At 37.7% G+C, this 20,590-nt stretch overlaps 1 protein-coding gene across 1 annotated transcript in view; it reads left to right on the plus strand.

The window, feature by feature from the left end:
• Positions 1-17,308: 17,308 nt before the first annotated feature.
• The window catches only part of LOC134648418 (prostaglandin E2 receptor EP2 subtype), a 37,940-nt gene continuing 34,658 nt past the window's right edge, over positions 17,309-20,590 (plus strand). Inside the window, exons 1-2 of the mRNA XM_063502942.1 lie at positions 17,309-17,605; positions 18,954-19,130. Coding sequence (XP_063359012.1) covers positions 17,339-17,605; positions 18,954-19,130 — 444 coding nt within the window. The 5' untranslated portion in view covers positions 17,309-17,338. The remainder of the gene's footprint in view (positions 17,606-18,953; positions 19,131-20,590) is intronic.

Below are 20,590 nucleotides of genomic sequence, written 5' to 3' on the forward strand. Positions count from 1 at the left end.
CGAACAAATATACATACATACATACATACATACATACATACATACGGGTCAAACTGAGAACCTCCTTTTTTTTGAAGGCGGTTAAAAATTCGGGTATTTTGTATTTTAATAACATTTTTATAAATAATTTTGCTGTAGAACTGGACATATACGAACAATAAAATTGAACTGTGTTTAAATTAGAATGTAAATTATATTTATTTAAGCATTACGGATTCTTTCTAACGTTATAGGGGGTTTTGCCACGACTCAGAGAATCTAATTCTATGATATGCTGCAGGCACTAATTCTTAATTTTGCAATAAGAGTGACAGATTACAAAATGAATATTTCGTTTATTACCTCCAGATTTCCACAAGATGCAGGCACGCGTGCTAAATGGATTTTAGCAACCGGAAGGAGAAACTGGGCACCGACGCAAAACTGCCGGATATGCTCAAAGCATATTACGAAAACCTACCTTTTCTATTTGTTCCTGTGGCACACAGTATGCTAAAAATTCTTTCTTTAGGCGTACTTGTAATATGTATAATGAATCGCTTAATGATATAGACATTTTTGTTCATAGTTTGTCCGTTTTCAAGAACAAAGTTCGGCATATTTTGTTTACTAGTAATTGAAAAATTGTTTCAAGTCAATATTTTGCATTGTTTTCTTACTTTATTTGCGTGTTGTACTCACTATGTACGGGTAATTTATAATTAAGTAACCTATTTACTTTTCATTGTAATAATCAACTTAGTAACGTATGAAACTTTAGGCCTATTTTTAGTCATTTTTGCAAGACTTATTTGTAAAAGGCTGTTTGTTTTCTAAATAAAATAAAAAAAAGAAAATTGGCCCATTGATATTTATTTATCGCTGCGTCTTACGTAGGCGAACAACTCGCGAACGTGATTAAAATTACCCCAATATTTGATAATATTGGGGTAATTTTTAGCTATATGGTATCCCCGGGTTTGTGACGTCATCTATGTCTATCCCTTACGGGGGCACGCGGTAGGCCACATCTATAGAAATACTACCATCTATGGTTGTTACAGATATTTAAGGTATCACATGGACCCTGACAGGGTATAGCACGTATTCTTAAAAAATAATTCTTACGGCTAGTTCTTAAAACTAATGCAGTGGGGTGATAATTTTGCCATTATAGATTTTGATCTTCCAGGAACTCTGCAACCGAGTAGTAGGCTTTCTGAATTAAAAGCGCTTTTAATTTTGTAGTAAATAAGTTGTTGGTGGTGATTATTCGTATATTTACTGGTATTTGGTTATATATTATTATTGAGCTGTAATATGAGCCTTTTTTGAAAATATTTAGTATGGGTTCTGGTGGGCTGAGTTTATCATTCCGACGTACGCTATTATAAAATTTAATTAAATGAAGGTTGTTTCTGACAAAAGTGGCTATTTCCAAGATATATAAAGAGGGTAAAGTTAGAATTTTGAAGTTTAAATAGTGTGGTTTGCAGCTTACGATTTGGGGTATAGGTATTTGCAAGTATGCGGATACATTTTTTCTGCATTAAAATTATGTTTTTTCGCCAATCTGATGAAATTCTCCAATCGAATCAGCAGGTGCGGACGGTGCGGACACATAAATGTCAATTTTCATAGTAATTATCTATGGAATGCAAATTTCCTGCTCAAATCAACTGATTTGATCAATCCCGTCTAGATACTACTTAAGAAGAAACTTTATATACTAATCCTTATTTATGGGTAATGGGCTTGGAGGATACAACTAAACGGAGTAGCCATTAACAGGCTTTCCCCTCTGTCGAAAATAGGCGGCCAACGGTCATACACAATGTATGGACTGACGTTTATCTGACATGGCTATTTTTACGTTACGCATACATTTGACGTTCCCCTCCCCCGCAAAAATCGGCAGACTGTTTTGTACAGAAAATTACAGACATGGCGTCTCCGTTTGATTATATCCTCCAAGGTAATGGGTGCTAATATTAGCGTAAGATAAAGACCATGAATCTAGTATAACTGGATTGGGCATGAGTGGTGGGGATAACTGACAGAACGGGATAGTCTTATGTATCTTTCAGTAGGAGTAGCAGCGAAAGCGCTATTATTGTTTGTCCTTGTCACAGTCTCGCATCTTGTTTTATTCCCCACCGTAAATTGACCACCGTGATTGGTCGAATTCATTTGTTGCCCACCATAACAAATAAATTCGACCAATCATAGCGGCGCAATGCGACGCTATGATTGGTCGAATTTATATGTTTTGTCCCTCACGGAGGCACGCGTAGACCACTTCTATAGGATGCTACCTTCTATGATAAAGACAGTATGATACTCTCTATCCCTGGCCAAACTATAGAATTTTTTTTTTCAATACAGACCAAATACAGACTTTAGGACCCTAGATACACCAACAGTAAAAGGCTCGTACAGACGAGACAATCAAATTGGCAACTTGCATAAAAAAGGTGGGCTATTTATTTAAATAGCATTGCATTGTCTTTGCATTAATTTAGACTAAAGGAAAAAAACATGTCAATGTAATATCTAATATTTAGTAACATTTAAACTTTTTTTGTAATCTCAGTCTCCTTTCTATTATAGCTTTTGAATTTTGACCGCAACTATTTATGGAAGTGAAAAGTGCTAACAGCCAAAATGTGGGTTGAGGCAGCTATGCTCCTACTGGAGTTTTTGGCGGCGGCGTGCGCTGTAGCGGTATGTGGACCTTGCTTCTTGGCGTGTGCAAGGAGGTTGGCACTTGGAGACGAGCTGCTAGCTCGAGGGAGCCCGGTGGTGCGAGAGGCTGAGGTGTTTGGCTGCGATGAGCCCTTTTGTCCGTACTATAAAAAGAACGTCCGCCTCCTCATGGTGCCTGCCCAGCGTCGAAGCTTACACGGGCGATAATTGTTTAAATTAATTGACTTTTCGATCTAAATATACACAATCGCTTTAATTGTACAGTGTTACTTTGTTATACATATCTAGTAGGAACCTCCTATACATACTTACATAGATTGTGAACTTTTTATAAAAGTACTGATCAACAGGCCAATTTGAACCTGATATCAAAACGATGTCTAAATATTTGAATAATGTCCATCAGTAGTAAATAATTCGCGCGTTCATTTCGCTCGGAATTGTCCGTACATGCATTAATTTAGCGCTCAGCGCGAGCGAGACGCACTGGCGAATTAGAACAGAATGTAATTATTTAGATACCTATCGTTTTGATGTCAGGTATAAGTTTGAATTGCCCCCCAAATCAAAGCTAATGTGATGATCTAACTCAGCGGTCGGCAACCTTTTAGCAGCCAAGGGCCACATAGTAGTTAACGAAGTTGACGCGGGCCGCACTTTGTTAATATTTATGACTAGACTAGACATTGTCGTTTGTCAATATTACATAAAAAATAGCCAGGGAGGCTCGCGGGCCGCAAGTGACAGGTTCACGGGCCGCATGCGGCCCGCGGGCCGCGGGTTGCCGACCGCTGATCTAACTGAAAGTGCGTACGTACTGTAATTACTGTAAATGATGGAAGCCATGCCTAATGCTACGCCGGCGCCGTAGCGCTGCCACGAAACTTTGCGCCCGTCTTGGATATGAAATCTCTATCTATACCTATATAATAGTTGTCGACATAAATAAAAATAAATAAAAATAAAATAAAAATCATTTATTTCAGACCTTGAGTCCATACACTTACAACTAACTACAAACTAAATTTAACTTAAAAACAAAGTTTTGTACGGAACACTAATAATATGAGCTAGACTATAAATAGTGTTTGATGACTCGGTAATAACTACATACACTCATGTGTATGTAGCCACCACCGAGTGTACCCCGGCCCAGTGCGCAAGAAGCTGACTGTCCATCCTGTCCGCTATAACAGTCAGGAGACTGTTGCGACTGTCCCGCAGGCGCCGCAGTGCAGCCGCGCAAGTAAGTACCAATACAAGTAGGTATATACCTATACTAAGTAGATACGTAAATAGTAACATAGTTAAACTATACTAACCAGCAGTAGGTGCACGTTCCAAAGGGATCAACATAATCGCACTAATATGTATAGGTACTTGTGATATTTGTTACCATCGATCAGAAGCCACCGGATCAAATTAGAGCGATTACATAACATAACTACGTTTTATGTTTTATATGACTGTAGATCTAGCTTTTATTCTTTATTTAATCAATTTCAATCAAGCTCACATAAGTAATAAGTAGGACAACAAAACAGTTCATGTAATAACGCCGTTAGTAAAGGTGTTATCGCAAACAAACTGTATTGAGCAATTAAGCAGATAGCTTAGTTGTTAGGGAGCGACTAAAGGCAGATCATAGATATGGTATGAAAGTTGGAAGAGCTGTAACAAGGTGAACGCACGCGCCACTTCCGGTAGGCCGGCGTCCACTACAGCCAGTCGCAGTAGCGTCAGTCAGATGAACCTACCACATTCTTGCAAGGCTACAAAAGCGGAAAGTACTTAGCTACCTACATGCGGTGTATGGTAAACACCATAACACACCTACCGACACCTATCAGTTTTTTTCTGCTAATTAAGACTGCAGGCAGGACCCGTCACTGATGATCTCAAGAAGAGTCGAAATCGAAATTTAGTACTTATTCGGTAATTTGTCACTTGTTACCTTGGCTAGGCACCCAGGTTCGCGGTAGATGATAGGGACCTTCAATAACAGTACTTTCAACTTGCCGCCACTTATTGCTACTCTAGCTACTATTGAAATAAAACACTAGGGCTGGCGGTGCGGTGCGTTCTGGGCACTAGGTTGTAGTTTCAGCTGGGTCCATTGATCGTAAGGTCAAGTTTGCTGTTGCGTAAGCAGATACTAAAATTCCGAAATCCAATAGACTTTTGACTAGTGTGAAACATAGCAATCATTATCGCTTCGGTCAGTCGGTATTTTTATCATCGAATTTTATTAAAAGCGGCATATAGGTACGTAGATACGTAGATAGTGGACAACGAACTTAAGGAGACAGTGTGTAGGTACTATTACCATTAAAGATATTGTTTCAATTTCGTGGAACAGTCTAAAATAGAAGTATAGGTACCTACTTAAGTTGCTGAATCATTGTCAAGGAAAGGTCAATGGGCTGCCTAAGCGAGTTCACGTTCATTGTCAAGTGCAATTTATTTTATTAATGGTACCTGCAGGTAACTTATTAAGTGTTTAGTTAGTTTTCGTACATAATAAATGGTATTGTTTCATTATTTTAATGTTAACAATATGAGTTATACCCCGAGGTATATACCTACATATTATACGTATATATGTAGGTACCATATAATTTTCACACGGCAGTGGAAAGTAGCCGTTACCATACCGCTACTATTTTCAGTTTCTCTTTAGATTTACTGCCAGCAACCCGCTTCGGATTCTCTGTTTGTAGGCGCTTTTCGCTACATAAGGTTTTTCCCGTATTACCGGCTAGGCTCGCAGCGCGTAGCTCGCGCTGGCAGTGAATGTGTTAAAGATACTAACTGAAAAAACAGGCTTTTCCGTACGTCAGTCGTACGCCAGTCTGCATAAAAATAAAGGTATCAGATACAAAACCATGTACTAGATACCTATACAAATATGCATAGGTACTATAGGTAGGTACTAACATCCAGAGAACGACTGTGAAACAATAACATGTGATCCACTGGTTATGGTTGCGCATTTGTGTCGGTTCTTGTTGGTCCGTGCTAACTACGGTTGTGATGGTCGCGTATTCGTCTACATGATAAATACGTGCATGCCGTAAGTAAAAAATCGCTTTAATTTTATCCAACTTTTGATAAAAAAAAAAGAACAATGTAAGAAATTTATCTGATGAGACAATCTCCTCAGGCTGCATGGGCGAGCAATATGGCATTGCTGCAACCTAACGACCACGCCGAACTTCGAAGTAACAAAAAACACAAATATTCCAATAAAGAAACAAGTACCTACCTAACATATATTTCACACAAGAAGGCTTTTCTGAGCCAACAGAGCAAAGCAACCACGGTAATAGAAGGAGTGCTCGCCTCATAAAATATTCATCGATTTCAAGAGCAAGGAAATCCGTCTAGTTAATTTGCTATACCTACCATCCTTAGTACTAGATCCAGAGGCGTCTAGCAGCTGTTCATCGTCTATTATCATATTATCAGGTAAGTAAAATTGTATTGCGCCCCTATCAAGTTCAAGAAGCTTGGTTAATCGTTAATCACCGTGTAGTACTCTCATTACAGCAACCTACTTTGTTTTTTATTTCGGGAAAATGTTATAAGTTGTAACTTATAACTATGTCGAATATTATTTTCCCAATGCCTTAAAATAGTTGCCTTTGTTGCGTGGTTTAACAGGTCTAACTTACTTTTAAGACTTATAAAAAAAATCATTTTTTTAGGACTAAGCTAACTTGATAGAGTGACTGCTATGTTATTGGCCACTATATAATAATTGGCCACTCTTCACAAGATTTCAATTGCCTTGTTTCTTTCTGATTTGTTAGGAAAGGTCAATTACTATGTATGTAGTGGCCAACAACTCACAGCAGTCACACTATTTTCATCTTGTCATTTTCCACTCTCCTTCTAGGTAAAATGATTTTGTGTTCATTCGTAGTTAAGTTTAGCAACATTTACTCAAGTAGTGATGCCTACCCGTCCGACATTGTCGTTTATTTATAGGTACTTACTAAATTATGTGTGAACTAAATATTCAACCGCATAACGATGTGGTAACAATGCAAGCATTATAATTAATTCACTAATACGAGACTTCTAATTGACTGCCTAATAGTACATTGTATTAGTCATGGGCGCCGGGTCGTGGCTCCATGCCCACCATACAAGTGACGCCATACAAACCATACACGAGTAGCCATACACGTTATCTGCCCATTGTTCCTCAAGCTGATTTACATTCAAGTAGTTAGTGCTGCGCATGTTTTGCATGAAGCGTCAGTCACTTCCTAGCGAATTCTTTGCACTTCTGTCATGTAGGAAATGTATAGTTAATATAGTTGGTCAAACCAATTTGTCAGTAAATAAAAACGAAAAAAACTATACTCATCCTTTTTTTTTGGTTGCTAGTACTAGTGCTTACACTAGTACTAGTGTAAGACAAAGATAGTATGGATTATCTTTCTGTCTATGCTTGAAATAAGACAGTCTTTTGACGAACTATATAAAATATACTATACAGTAGAGTCCGATTAGTACGACTTCGCATATTATAACAACCAACCGGTGTACTGCCATCTCGCCGAAATATTTTTCGCCTAATTTCACTTCCCAACCAACTTATTGCAGTACTTTTAGTTGGCAAACCAATGCTTAGCATATTATTATTTAGCATAATTTTTATTTGATCACAATATAATTTAGCAGATGTTCATTTTACCACGATTTATTTAGAAAAATAGTCACTAAGCAAATGTTTCATTATACCTAAATATTTATTGTTATATGACGTTTGCCCAAATTGAAACTTCGCATACTTTTTATTTGATCACAATTATATTTAGCAGATGTTCATTTTACCAAAATTCATTAGGTAAGACAAATAGTTATTTAGCAAATGTTTCAACTTAGCTAACTATTCATTGTCAAAAAACGTTTGCTTTATTTATACTTACATTTCATAATATATTTTGATGCCTGTTGGTGGCTATTTTTTATCAAACGTATCTACCTAAGTACCTATACATATTTCCATGCAGGGGTACTGCTACGCTGATAGATTTGATGACTGTACCAACATGTTTTACAAACTATTAAGCTAAGCAGTACCTAAGCTATTTATGTGACCTTTAAGGGAACACCCAAATATTCCGAAAAATGTTTTTCCGACTTTCATAACCTCGATTTTCATAATCCCGATTTTTTATATGTCGGAAAATTCGAAATTACGACTTTGAAAACCACGAAAGAAGAAAATCACGACTGTGTTATTTCTGAATACTTAAAATTCGATTTCCATATGGACGAAAGCTTAAAGTTCCGATTTAGAAAAAATCCGAAAATATTTTTTCCGAATTTGTCTATTCCGAAAAATCATTGACCAATCGGAAATAAAGTAATTCGGTATTCAGAAATTCGATCTTTTGTAAAGTCGGAAAAATTAAATTCGTGTTTTTAAAATAAGACCTAAACGCACTTTTTTAAGTCTAACTAACCAAAATCCGAATCGGAGCACCCCACTATCCACGTGGTCTTGTCTGTCCTACCCCTAGAGTGTATGTAAAAAGCCGGAGGCGCGGAGGGGAAGCAGACCTCGCCCGTTCGGCGACCAGAAGCCGAAGCTGCGAAGGCGAGCATTTGTACCTGCGCTTTGATACGCAAGGGCGAAGGGGCTACTTTCCGAGTCCGATAGAAAACTACCTACATAACGAAATAAAATGCTACTGTAACCTGACTGTAACTTGTACCATGAGTACTACATTATTAGGGTATTTAGTAGTATGCATCACAGTATTAGGCGAAAAATAATTTATGCCTATCAATTCATTCGACATAACAATAAAAGACATTTTAAAACATGACCAACTAAATATTTTGCCATACAATAATATTGTAAATAATCATTTGCGACATGTTATATATGCGAAACATTGGTTTGCCGTCTGATAGTTTTGCCAAATGATACTATGGGAAAAATAGTTTGGGAAGTGATAATTTGCCATACAATTTTCGGCCACATATTAGTAAACCCAACCAACCGCTTATAGCGACGTAAGTATAGGCACTTGTTTGGTTTTAGTACGAGCTACTATGAAAGTACAACCGTTTATTACGACTCCGCTTATAACGAGCGATCGCTTTTAACGACGGAAATTGACTCAAAATCCGTCCGTCAAGTCCGGTTACAACGACGAGCGACGTGGTATTTACAAATAAATAGTTGGTAAGAAGCTTACTCTGTCCCGCGCACCTAACTCCCCTCCCCCTTTTGCCTATACGCCGCACACACGCATCAAGATGAAATAGTCATGTGACTTTTCGTAATCTTGCAAACTAAATAAAACCCAATTCCCATTATTCAGTTGAGCTTAAACTTCACATACATAATTATGTACATAAGTTAGGTACAATGAAATATTTTGGTAGGTACCTTCGAGCTGATCTATGGACACAGGAGATGGACATAGGATCTGTGTGATAAAACAACGTCAGCTGGATTAGATCCCCAAGAATTACGACTTTTTATTTTACGCGATTCGAGTAATTTGCGGATGACGAGTGAGTTGACTACGCGTACCTTGAAAAGTGGCTTCTTCTAAGCACAAAAGTCTCTCCATTTAAGACAAAGTGTTGTCATACTGACGTAAATAAATATTTTAAAGGAAATGGTTTTTTTTTTCTTTGATTGTCGCATAAGTATTAATAAAAACAAAATGACGTAATTATTTTGATTAAAAAATATATTAAAATTTGCAGTTCGTTTTGTACGACGTCCGGTTAGTACGATGCAATATCAGCGGTCCCTTGGGCGTCGTTATAACCGGACTCTACTGTATTTCCTTTGAGCTACGAAATGGAGTTCTTTAAGAAGCGGATATTTCAGGTTCTCAAAAGTTGGCAATGCTTTAGTGGCTCCTCTGATGTTGCTTAAATATGTTATGGGCTACGGTGACCGGCTGCTCGTTTGCCGATTATCACATAAAGCAAGATTATGTCTTTTATATGCGCTAGCTGATAAGTCTAAAAAGTTGATGCCAAGCCAAATACAATACCGGCTAACAATACCCCCCAAACAACTAATGGACAGTTTTCTATATTTCTTATCGAACCGCACCAGAGTCGGCGTTTGATTCAACAGTGTGTTGACGCTTTTAACATTTTCCCCTTCTAACATATCAGTTGCTAGCGCCTAGGTATATATAAGGAAAAACATTATAGAATTTATAGATATTTTATCCGTTTAGAAATCGGTTGTGCAATTTTGTATGACATTGGACTTTTGGTTACATCATTGACTATCAGAGTCACTTTTTTGCTTGATTCCATTGCGCCAATGGATTCTTGTATCGCACGCGTCGTGGTCTAACTAATTGCGGTTTTCCGTAAACCATTCATAACTGCGCTTGTCATCATTTACTACTTTTACAAACATGGCGATGATTCGCCATAGCACGTGCGTAATAAGTACCTGCGGTTAGCGACGTGATAGAGCAAACTTTTTAACACCACGCGATCGAAAGAACCAAATTTTCATTGACACACATTAATTGAGATAAACTTATTTTTTTTTTTTAAACATGATGTAACTTTTATTAAAACCATAAACATAATTAATAACAAACTTAAAATAAAAATTAACCTAAAATTAAAACTACCTACAAAACTAAAACTAATACCTAAAAAATAAATAAAGATAATGTCGGTGACCTAGCCCAATATGTATATATTAGGCTAGATCACCCAGGTCCGATCCCTGTGGGAGGGTTCCCATAAGGCTGGCTGCGTTCCCCCTTTGGATGGCTATGCCGATCCGTTGGGCGAGGAACGAGCCAGCCCTACGGTCCCCGGTGACCTCGAAGATTTTTTTTGACAGCTGCCGAACTAGTTTATGGGCCCCTGGGCACCACGGTCCCAGAGTTTCTACTGCAAATGCCGCAAATATATGCCGGTCAGTCAGATATTTTTGAGCCGATTTATAAGTGAAGTGAAGATGCCGGGAAAACACTAGGAATATTTCAGATACTAAAATCACAGTTTGATTGGGCAGATTAGATAGTATCTGGAGTAAAGCCTGACCAGCCTAAACATTATGATCATTGTCAAAGAGGGCGCTGTTTCTCATGTATTTTCATATACCTATAGGGTGACAGTTCAGTATAGTATAGTTGCGGATTAGTATGAAAAAATTAGTTCCAGTGAAATTCCGCAACATGGCGCGTGTGAATATATATTACTAGTCAGGTTTTATAAAATATATAAAACATATAAAAGCGTTTGAATCCGCCCGAAAGCGTGCGGGAATAAATGAAATTAATTATAAAGACTTTTTTATCGCACATAAGTTTGTGTTTGTTTGTTCGATTGGCTCCATAACACTAGCTACCTCCAGTCAGCAGCAAAAGTTCCTAAGCGGGCGAGGTGTTTAAAATTACCGTGACACGCTCTTATTCTCTTAACAATAAAGTCGCGTCAAGATCATTTTGAACACCTCGCACGCTTAGCAACTTCTGCTGCTGACTGTACCTACTAGTTTATTTAGTGGAGTAATGTAATAAATAATTCTATGGCCCTAGTGAATAAGGGTACACGTCTCGGGCAGCGCAGTTGTAAAAGAGCGTAAGATCCACGACGTAACACTTATGCCCTTTTTCACTAGGGCCACAGAATTACACTACCCAATAAATGGCAGGGAAATAATTAGATCTGTACGTGGTGTCGTTAGAAAATTATACCAACAGATATTACTATTGAGTACAATAGCGAAATAATAATAACAATCATCAGAAGACAATTCGCAATCAACAGTCAACACATACACTACGTATTGTGCTGCTGAAATAAGCACGCCAACGTTAAATTTTGCACAACACCTCTATTGTCTTGACAATAAGGATTATTCGAATCAGTTTTATTGCGTAGCTACTTGGGCTGCAGACTACAGAGCGATGTGAATAGTCGTATAGCGGAGTTCCATATTTGGGTGGTAGATGGCGCGCGCCACAAATGGCGGAATTCGCTATTGTTCAAAGCTCGTTATACTCATTCCTTAATAGTATTTGTTTGACTGGAACGACATCAAAACTACGAATGAGTTAGGAATACTGTTAACTACTTACTACTTTTTTGATGGTAACTAGATGGTTTATACATTTTATAAATTAATGTACCTATATAAAGTACATAATATAATATAATATATGTATAGTTATACAATTTTAATTATATTCAGGGGTGCTAAGTTAATAGTTTTACTGACTGTACGCGTTAAGCATTTTATATCATGTATATTGCCGATAAACATGAACTTCTTCCTTTCCCTCCATTTATTTCCATTATCCGTGGATTCCGTGGTTGTTGTAGTCACGAAAACGTAACAATAATTACTCTTATGTAGTTTTTTTTTGCTAATGTTGTATACTTAGTCAGACTTAGTATACTTACTACATATGGCATTACCTACTAAAATAAAGCTGTTTGTAAGGCTAACTTAAGTATAATTAATAATTAGACTACATTTATGAATACGGATGGTGCTACGAAACAGTGCTACGCCGCGCCGTAGCAAAATGAGTTGATAATAAAAACAAATAACAATCGGCTAACAGAAATTTCCGTTTCCGTGTCTTCGTGCGATGCAAGAAAAGAATATTAAAAATAGGACGAAACGAGCGTAGGCATCTTATCGGCATTTCTGCCCTTCGATTAAGAAAGCCACTTTTTTGGCGGTAGGTACTTAATTGTGTAAGGGCAAAACTAGTTATTTTAATATTAATTAATTTTCTTTAAGATATAATTTTTACAAGTTCTTTCTCAGACATTTTTTGGAACTTACGAGTAGGTAGGTACCTACAATGTTAACACGTAACAAACGTTGATTAAGGTTGTTGAACTATTACGTACTTATATAGATCGGTTGAAGTTAAATCTGCTGACTGTACCTAATCGTCATTCATGAGGTGCACTATCGCCGTAAATGATTTTTAATTGCATTTTAATCTGTGTTTTTTATTTAAGACACCAACATTCTTTAAGACATATGTACATTCAAAAGTCGTCGTCTTTTATGTTACGTTTAGACTTTAAGAACCTTGTGCGGTTCTATTTTGTCGCAACCTACCGCACTTACCTGCCGTAGACATCGGACTATCGGTGTCACCAACGAATCACGGGATTCACGGGGCCAAATTATACCAGAGATAATATCAGAGATGACACTAACATGATATATCAACAAACAATCATATATAGGAGGTCTACACTCTACAGGAGGCAGTCCCGAAAGTGTCCAGTGTGCGTCAGTCTAGCTTGACCCACCGTCCGCGTCGGCCGCCGAGGAGTGCGCTTGACGCAGCCCGGTTCGTGCCTAACTTGCGTTTATATCCGAACTAAGTTTTAACTTCTAGTTTGTACGACATATTGTACTTATGTTCAGGTTACGTAATTTAACATTACGAAGGCAGACATTGAAGTTATAGTACATTTGGATAGTGTTAATAAGCGATTGACTTGAGACCGATGGAGTAAACTTATTTTATTTGTTGGTAAGTTCCTAAAAAAATTTTTTACTACAAGTTATATTAAGATTTTTAAACAGAAGTCATTACACGAATAACAATGAACACTCGTGTGCCCATTAATCGCATCATTCTGTAAACAGGTAACAGGATGATGTAAATAATCACAATAGTTTAATAACACTCGTATAAATAACGTAATCGGTTATTTTAGGTACACATTAGGTATGCAATGGGATTTTCAGTGCATTATTGCACATGAAGTCTTTATAAAATGAAGTCAAAAGGCACATAAATGCCCATTTGTGACACATTTGCAGTTAGCGCAAAATTTCCTTGTAGCACATTGCTGATACATAAGACAAGAGACAGCACAAAAGAAAATAAACTTTTAGGATGCAACTAACCCGATATTCGCTACAATAACACCGAAAGTAAATTTCTAGAAAACTCAAGTGCAATTAAGTTTGGATAAAATCAGGATAAAACAAATCCAGCCAGCCTATTATGGATAGCTTTATCCATCTTTATCCACGTGATAAAATAACTGTCACTGTTTAACACCGTGGGAAAGAAAGTGACGGACACCGTTTTATCACGCTGTCACGTAGACAAGAACGACCATCATATCCGTACAGAGACCGGTTTGTTTTAGGTAGGTAGAGGTACCTATTTTATTCTAGTAAGATTTAATTTTAGTAGTTTTATTTTATAAGTACATTTACTCAGACATTTTGATTTCAGTAACCCAAAGTATGTTTTTTTCAGTACATAAGTATCTACTACTAAAAATATTTATCAGGAGCAAGTGTTTAATAGCAATATAACAGCTTGTTGAGCGCTGCAACTTCGATAAAGCCAGATAAGCTGATGATAAGTAATACGAAAGCGGCGGAATTTGCGAACTTCTGCATGTTTCGGCATCCATGTTCATTATATATGTATAAGTAAATATATGATTAGGTATTAAATAGTTAAACAAAGGTCAGACCCAGCTATTATTAGAATAATATAAATTTTTCGTCATTTTTAGGGTTCCGTACCGCAAAAGGAAAAACGGGATTACTCGCGACTCTCGCGAGTGTCTGTCACAGCCAATTTGCTCTGGGCTTATTGTGTTAGGTACAATAATTATGTTACCTAGGTACACAGATGTACTCGGTGACCCAAAGACGGACGAATAACGAAAATAAATATAATTATAAACTTACCGGCCATTGGTAAATTAGAACTATATCGTGTGACATATCAAAGTGAAAAAGGATTCAAATAAATTTTATTTATAATTTTAATTATCTATAGTTCCTCATTACGCTTCTCCAATGTTATGTGATTGAATCTTGTCAGTACTGTAATTACTATTATTATCATCAATGTACCAATATTAGTTTAGTATCTATTATACCACACAATTTATACCTCAATCCGATGACAATGCCACTTAAATATTCTTAGTTTATAAATCTTAGTGGGAATTGTCCAAGGAAGTAGGTTGCACCTATGATCCGATGTCCTCTTTTTGTATTATCTGCCTATGTCTGTTTTTTTCCCCAATAAAGAAAATAAAATAAAATAAAATAAGGTAGATAATTTCGAAGTTATTTAAGAAAATATGAGTAAATTGACCGTACAAATGTGTTAGTATGGTGTGTGGACGATGGAAGGTACAGTCGACGTCAAACATACTAATTATATAGAATCTTTAATATAACTACAAAAAAAAACAATTTCCCTCGTCTTTCTAAAAACACTTAAACTTTGTCCCTTCTAAGGAAACAAATTTTCTTTTCACTTATAATTTCAGTAGTTAATTAACTTACCTACTTCCCCATTTAAATTGCTCACACTTTCTGTAGGTACGTATATATACCTATTGGTCACGTCTTCACTTCGGCCCCAATTATGAAACAATAAATACAAAAATTCTTATAAATTCCACCGAAGACATTAAGATACGAATTCAAATTAGGTTTTGAAATGAAGATACGTCTATGTATTTAGCGCGACTACGTGCCACTTGTCACTTCTTTTGTTGTCTTTCTAATCACCTAATAATCAGCAGCTTTGTTTATGATGTAGGTATAGTCGCCAGTCACTCGAATATGACTTTCAATTTATTAGCAGCAAGTGGAAGGCAAGATAGGTAAGAAGGAAGGGTAAAAAAAAATTGTAAAACAAGCAAAGCGTCCGAAATACGTTTTTTTGTAACTAGGGGAGACCGAGAGGAATCTATTAACTATAACGAGCTCGCATTAGCGCGCGTATGTTAGTTCAAGTTACTAGCTAACAACGCGCACTGTTGCGACATCGCTAACAGTTAATAGGTTCCAAAAAATCGACAATGTCACAACTCACCTCGGTCTCCAAAGGTCTTTAAAAATTGCTAATATGAAGCGTAGATATGTCAGCGTCAGCCGTGTCATAAAAATGGATCGAATGACATTTCGTTCACTAAAATCCGCTGTAAAATTTTAACTACGGTGGAACACATCAGAATACAAACATAATATCCACATTCCAATATACCTATATAGGTACAATATACATACATAAATAGACTGCTAAAATACTATACATTATGGGATTCCTATGATTCATGGGTAGATAATTGAATGAATTTCTGAACTATACCTAATTGCAAAGTACAATTTACTCTCGAACGCAATGAAAAAAGGTGACTTTGTATTAAAATAAAGTACCTATGAAAGTAGTCAAAATTTGTGACATTAGGCACTGTAACGTAAATGAGGCAAAAATTCGTATTCTAAACCTGCTAAAGTCTTGGAAATTCTGAATTCCCAACAGATTCCTAACATTACGTATTCAAAGGATTACTTCTTAATTGCTTTTCGAGTTCTCCTATTCACATTTTCATAACGCTCGTGTAACGCTCGAACACAATTAAATCCAAACAAACTTTTACCGCCACTTACCGGTTACTTTTGGCACCGTTCTAATATTTACTAGTAGGTATTAATTACCTGCAATGAAATTTAAATAATTAATTGGAACAGAAAAAAAAAACTTGTACATTACATTAAGTATACACTTTTAGATTTCACTTACACACATTTCACTCCTCTCAACAAAGCTTACACACATAGGTACAAGTTCACACTCCTCTTTCTTTCCTTTGCTTAAGCTTAATACATAATACCTATAAATATCATCTGTAACTCGTGTTGACCTTGGCCCCCGCGATACAGGCCATGCCTAGTGCGGGGTTCACTGCAATGTACCTCTGTGATATTATAATAAGGAAGGAAAATTCAGGATACTATTTAAAAATGTATTTTTTAAACCCGTTTTGAGTGTAAACGAGAGGCCGATTCAGAAGTAACAATTGTTACGGTTTTGATACTGAATATTTTTATACGTACTTGATTCGCGCCAATCACCAATACAATCGTCAAGGTCGTATCAAAACCATAACAAATTATTAAATTAGTATCGACGTACAGATTGCTTTCATACAAGTCTATACTTATAATATCACTACACCTGTAAAACAGAGTCCCCTCGCCGCGTCTGTTTGTCTGTATGTTCGCGATAAATTCAAAAACTACTGAACGTATTTTCATGCAGTTTTCATATATCAATAGAGTGATTCTTAAGGAAGGTTTAGGTGTATAATTTGTTACGGTTTACCCGTGCGAAGCCCGGGCGGGTCTTTGTTAGTGTACATACACATCTACAATCGCTTCCAGATACCTGTCTTTTTAGTTAAGATGTTTCGAAATAAATAAAACATTCAGTCAGTTAAATACATCTAGGTAATAAAAGCACTATAATTACTTATGTACCAACTTAAACAAAAGAGCTCCGAAGATTGGCCATGCCTATTGTATTTACCATACCATTTTATTCTCCATATTACCACATGGCATATGCAATTTGGATTCTTTAAATACCTACGTAAAACAATAACAATTTATTTTCATTATCATGAGTATCATGACTGTCTAACGCTGAACCTTTCTTTCAGTTTGCACGAGGTAGACGCAGCCGAATACGAGCAACGATACGATTGAACCATACTTTTATATAAAAATCGGAATTAAAAACGCATAAATTATAGCTACTACGTAGCTAAAAAAATTGAACATAATGCAAACACCGTAAAACAAACGTTCCTGACACGAATTCTTACCAACATGGAAATAACGACGTTATCGCCAGAGGACTTCACCGAGTATAATTTCCTCAACGAGTCTCTTCACTTCGTGAACGGCACATCCAAGCCATGCGCCACCCCACATTTGGGGAAGATATTCAGTATAATCCTGAAGGTGGTGTACGTCATCGGCATCCTCGGGAATGGAGTTGCGATCATGTGTCTGAGGAAGGGAGAGAAGAGAGTACGCAACAGGAAACATCTGCTGCTGCTTACTTCTTTAGCCTCTAACGACATCGTTGCCTTGGTAAGGTTCCTTATACTCGTATTTCGTTAAAACTACACCAGTTAGAACGGTTTCGCACTACGTCCGATCCGAACCCGTGAAAATATGGTCCGTTGTAGCCGTAGAACTATTTCTATGGTAAGTTACGCACTATATCCGATCTTCATCATCCGATTTATTTCCGTCATTCTAGAATCTCCATTCCGGAGAAGATTTTTGAGAGACCGAAGTAGCCTTTAGTATTATTTGTATGAACGCTCGCGCACTGCGTCCGAGTTAAAGCCCAGCTGCGTACGAGCAGAGAGGCAGCGGGGCGGGCGGGGTATGCGGCTGGGTGACGTGAAGTTTAGAATATTTTTCACCCATATTTTCACGAGTTCGGATAGGACTAGTGCGTAAGCGAATATCCGAATTCGGTCCGAGTTAGACCCATATTTTCACGGGTTCGGATAGGACTAAGTGCGTAAGCGAATATCCGAATTCGGTCCGAGTTTTCTAGACCCATATTTTCACGGGTTCGGATCAGATTCGGATCGGACGTAGTGCGAAACCGCTCTTAGGCCCACTTGCACCATTCCACTAATCCAGGGTTAACCGGTTAAACCTGGAGTTACCACGGTTACCAGTACAATTTGACACTAGGTTAACTGTTTAACCGCTCAACCCCGGGTTAGTGGGATGGTGCAAGTGCAAGGCGTTGACTTTACTTATCCAAACAAAACCGATCTAAACAATGTCAATAACCAGACAGATTTGCATTCTAATTTTTAGTTTAGGGATGAATGAGTCCTTATTTTTCACACAAAGATAACATAACAATATTGTCGACGCGTCAACGCTTGATAATTGGGTCACGACTGAATCAACATTGAACTGTATGTTTGCGAATCTATTGAAACCTGAAACTGAAGGAGCGATTGCCTTGCATTATTCGTTCAATTCAAATTACTGAATTACTGAAATTAGATTGAATCTGTAAAATCCCTGCAAGAACATAATTTGTTATTGTCTGATTAGCCAATCATTTTTATGGTGTAATAGTCGGAAACCACCATTCTCATTAGCAATACACCGTGATCCTAAAACTGATCATTTTTAAACAGAGAGTACCAGCGCTAGCCGTGTAAGGCCTGAGTGGACGCTCGAGTTGGGCGTGCAGCGGGGCGGGGCGTGCGGCGTGCTTGTTAAACAAATGCAAACGTATAGTAGCGGCCTTAGTGCACGCTGCTCAAATTACTTGTGAGCCCGACGCCACGCTGCACGCTCCGCCGAACGCTCCGCTTCGAGCGTCCACTCAGGCCTTACACTTATCGGTACATATATTTTCTAGTGTCTTGTTTTTGAATTTAATTTGTTTATTTTTTGGCAGGTGGGCATGATGGCATCGATGATGGTAGCCGAGGCCATGCCGTGGGTGAGCGCGACGCGCGCGTACTGCGCCATACGTGTGGTTCTGCGCGTGTTCGGCATCGGCAGCGTTTGTATCGCCGTCACGATGGCGTTGGAGCGGTACCTGGCGCTCACCAGGCCGTTTCTCTATCAGAAGGTATGTCTGTGTATGTAATGTACATGGCCGTTGTCAGTATTGTTGAGAGAAATCAAATGTCTAATGCGTGTGCGACGATGCGCATTGCGCGGCTACTTCACCATAAGTGTGTGCTTTTAACTCTTTTAAGGGTACATTACTATTTGTAGGCCCTAGAGTAGAAACCTTTTAAAGCCGCTTCTTAGATGACCTCAAGAGCCGTTTCGCACTACGTCTGATCCGAATCCGATCCGAACACGTGAAAATATGGATCTAGAAAACTCGGACCGAATTCGGATATTCGCTTACGCACTAGTCCTATCCGAACCCGTGAAAATATGGGTCTAACTCGGACCGAATTCGGATATTCGCTTACGCACTAGTCCTATCCGAACCCGTGAAAATATGTCTAACTCGGACCGAATTCGGATATTCGCCTACGCACTAGTCCTATCCGCATACCCCGCCCGCCCCGCTGCCCCTCTGCTCGTACGCAGCTCGCCTTTAACTCTGACGCAGTGCGCGAGCGTTCATACAAATAATACTAAGGGTACTTCGGTCCGTCAAAAATCTTCTCCGGAATGGAGATTCTAGAATGACGGAAATAAATCGGATGACGGATATCGGATGTAGTGCGTAACTTACCATAGAAATAGTTCTACGGCTACAACGGACCATATTTTCACGGGTTCGGATCGGATTCGGATCGGACGTAGTGCGAAACCGCCCTTAGACAAACGATACTCAAAATTCATCATTCAGCATTACTCAAAAGAAAGTCAATAGGTACTCGTGGCAATAATTTACCTAAGTACCTAGCGAATGTTGAAATGATCCTTTATGTTCTCGTTTTAAAGGTACTATACCTTTAAAACAAGAGTCACCACAGAATACCCAATTACAAGTGGAATTATTATATTAGTGGAATATATATAAAAATTACAACCCCTTTTTAACCATTTTAGGGGATGAATTTTTAAAAACGCTGAAACCACTTTTCTTGTTTTCTAATAATATGCCTCCGTACAAAGATTCAAGCGCCGCACTCAAAAAAATGTTTGAACTCCATACAAACTTTCAACCCCTTTTTCACCACCTTGAGATACAAATTTTCAAAACGCTGAAATTAGTTTTTTCCGTTTTAAAATAATACCTTTTTACGAAGTTTCAAGTTTGTAGCTTAAAATAAAATTTGAACCCCATACAAACTTTCAACCCCTTTTTAACCCTGTTAGGGGATGAATTTCACAAAACGCTGAATATACTTTTCCTATCTTCTAATAATATCCCCAAATACAAAGATTCAAGTCTCGCGCTCGAAAAAATGTTTGATATCCTTACAAACATTCAACCCCTTTTTCACCACCTTAGGGGATTAATTTTCAAAAACACTGAAATTAATTTTCTTGTATTTAAATTTAATATATTTTTGCAAAGTGTCAAGTTCCTACCTTAAAATAAAATTTGCACCCCAAGACGAA

This window comes from Cydia amplana, chromosome 1 (genome assembly GCF_948474715.1).
Source record: "Cydia amplana chromosome 1, ilCydAmpl1.1, whole genome shotgun sequence".
In the NCBI taxonomy this organism is placed as follows: Eukaryota; Metazoa; Arthropoda; class Insecta; order Lepidoptera; family Tortricidae; genus Cydia; species Cydia amplana.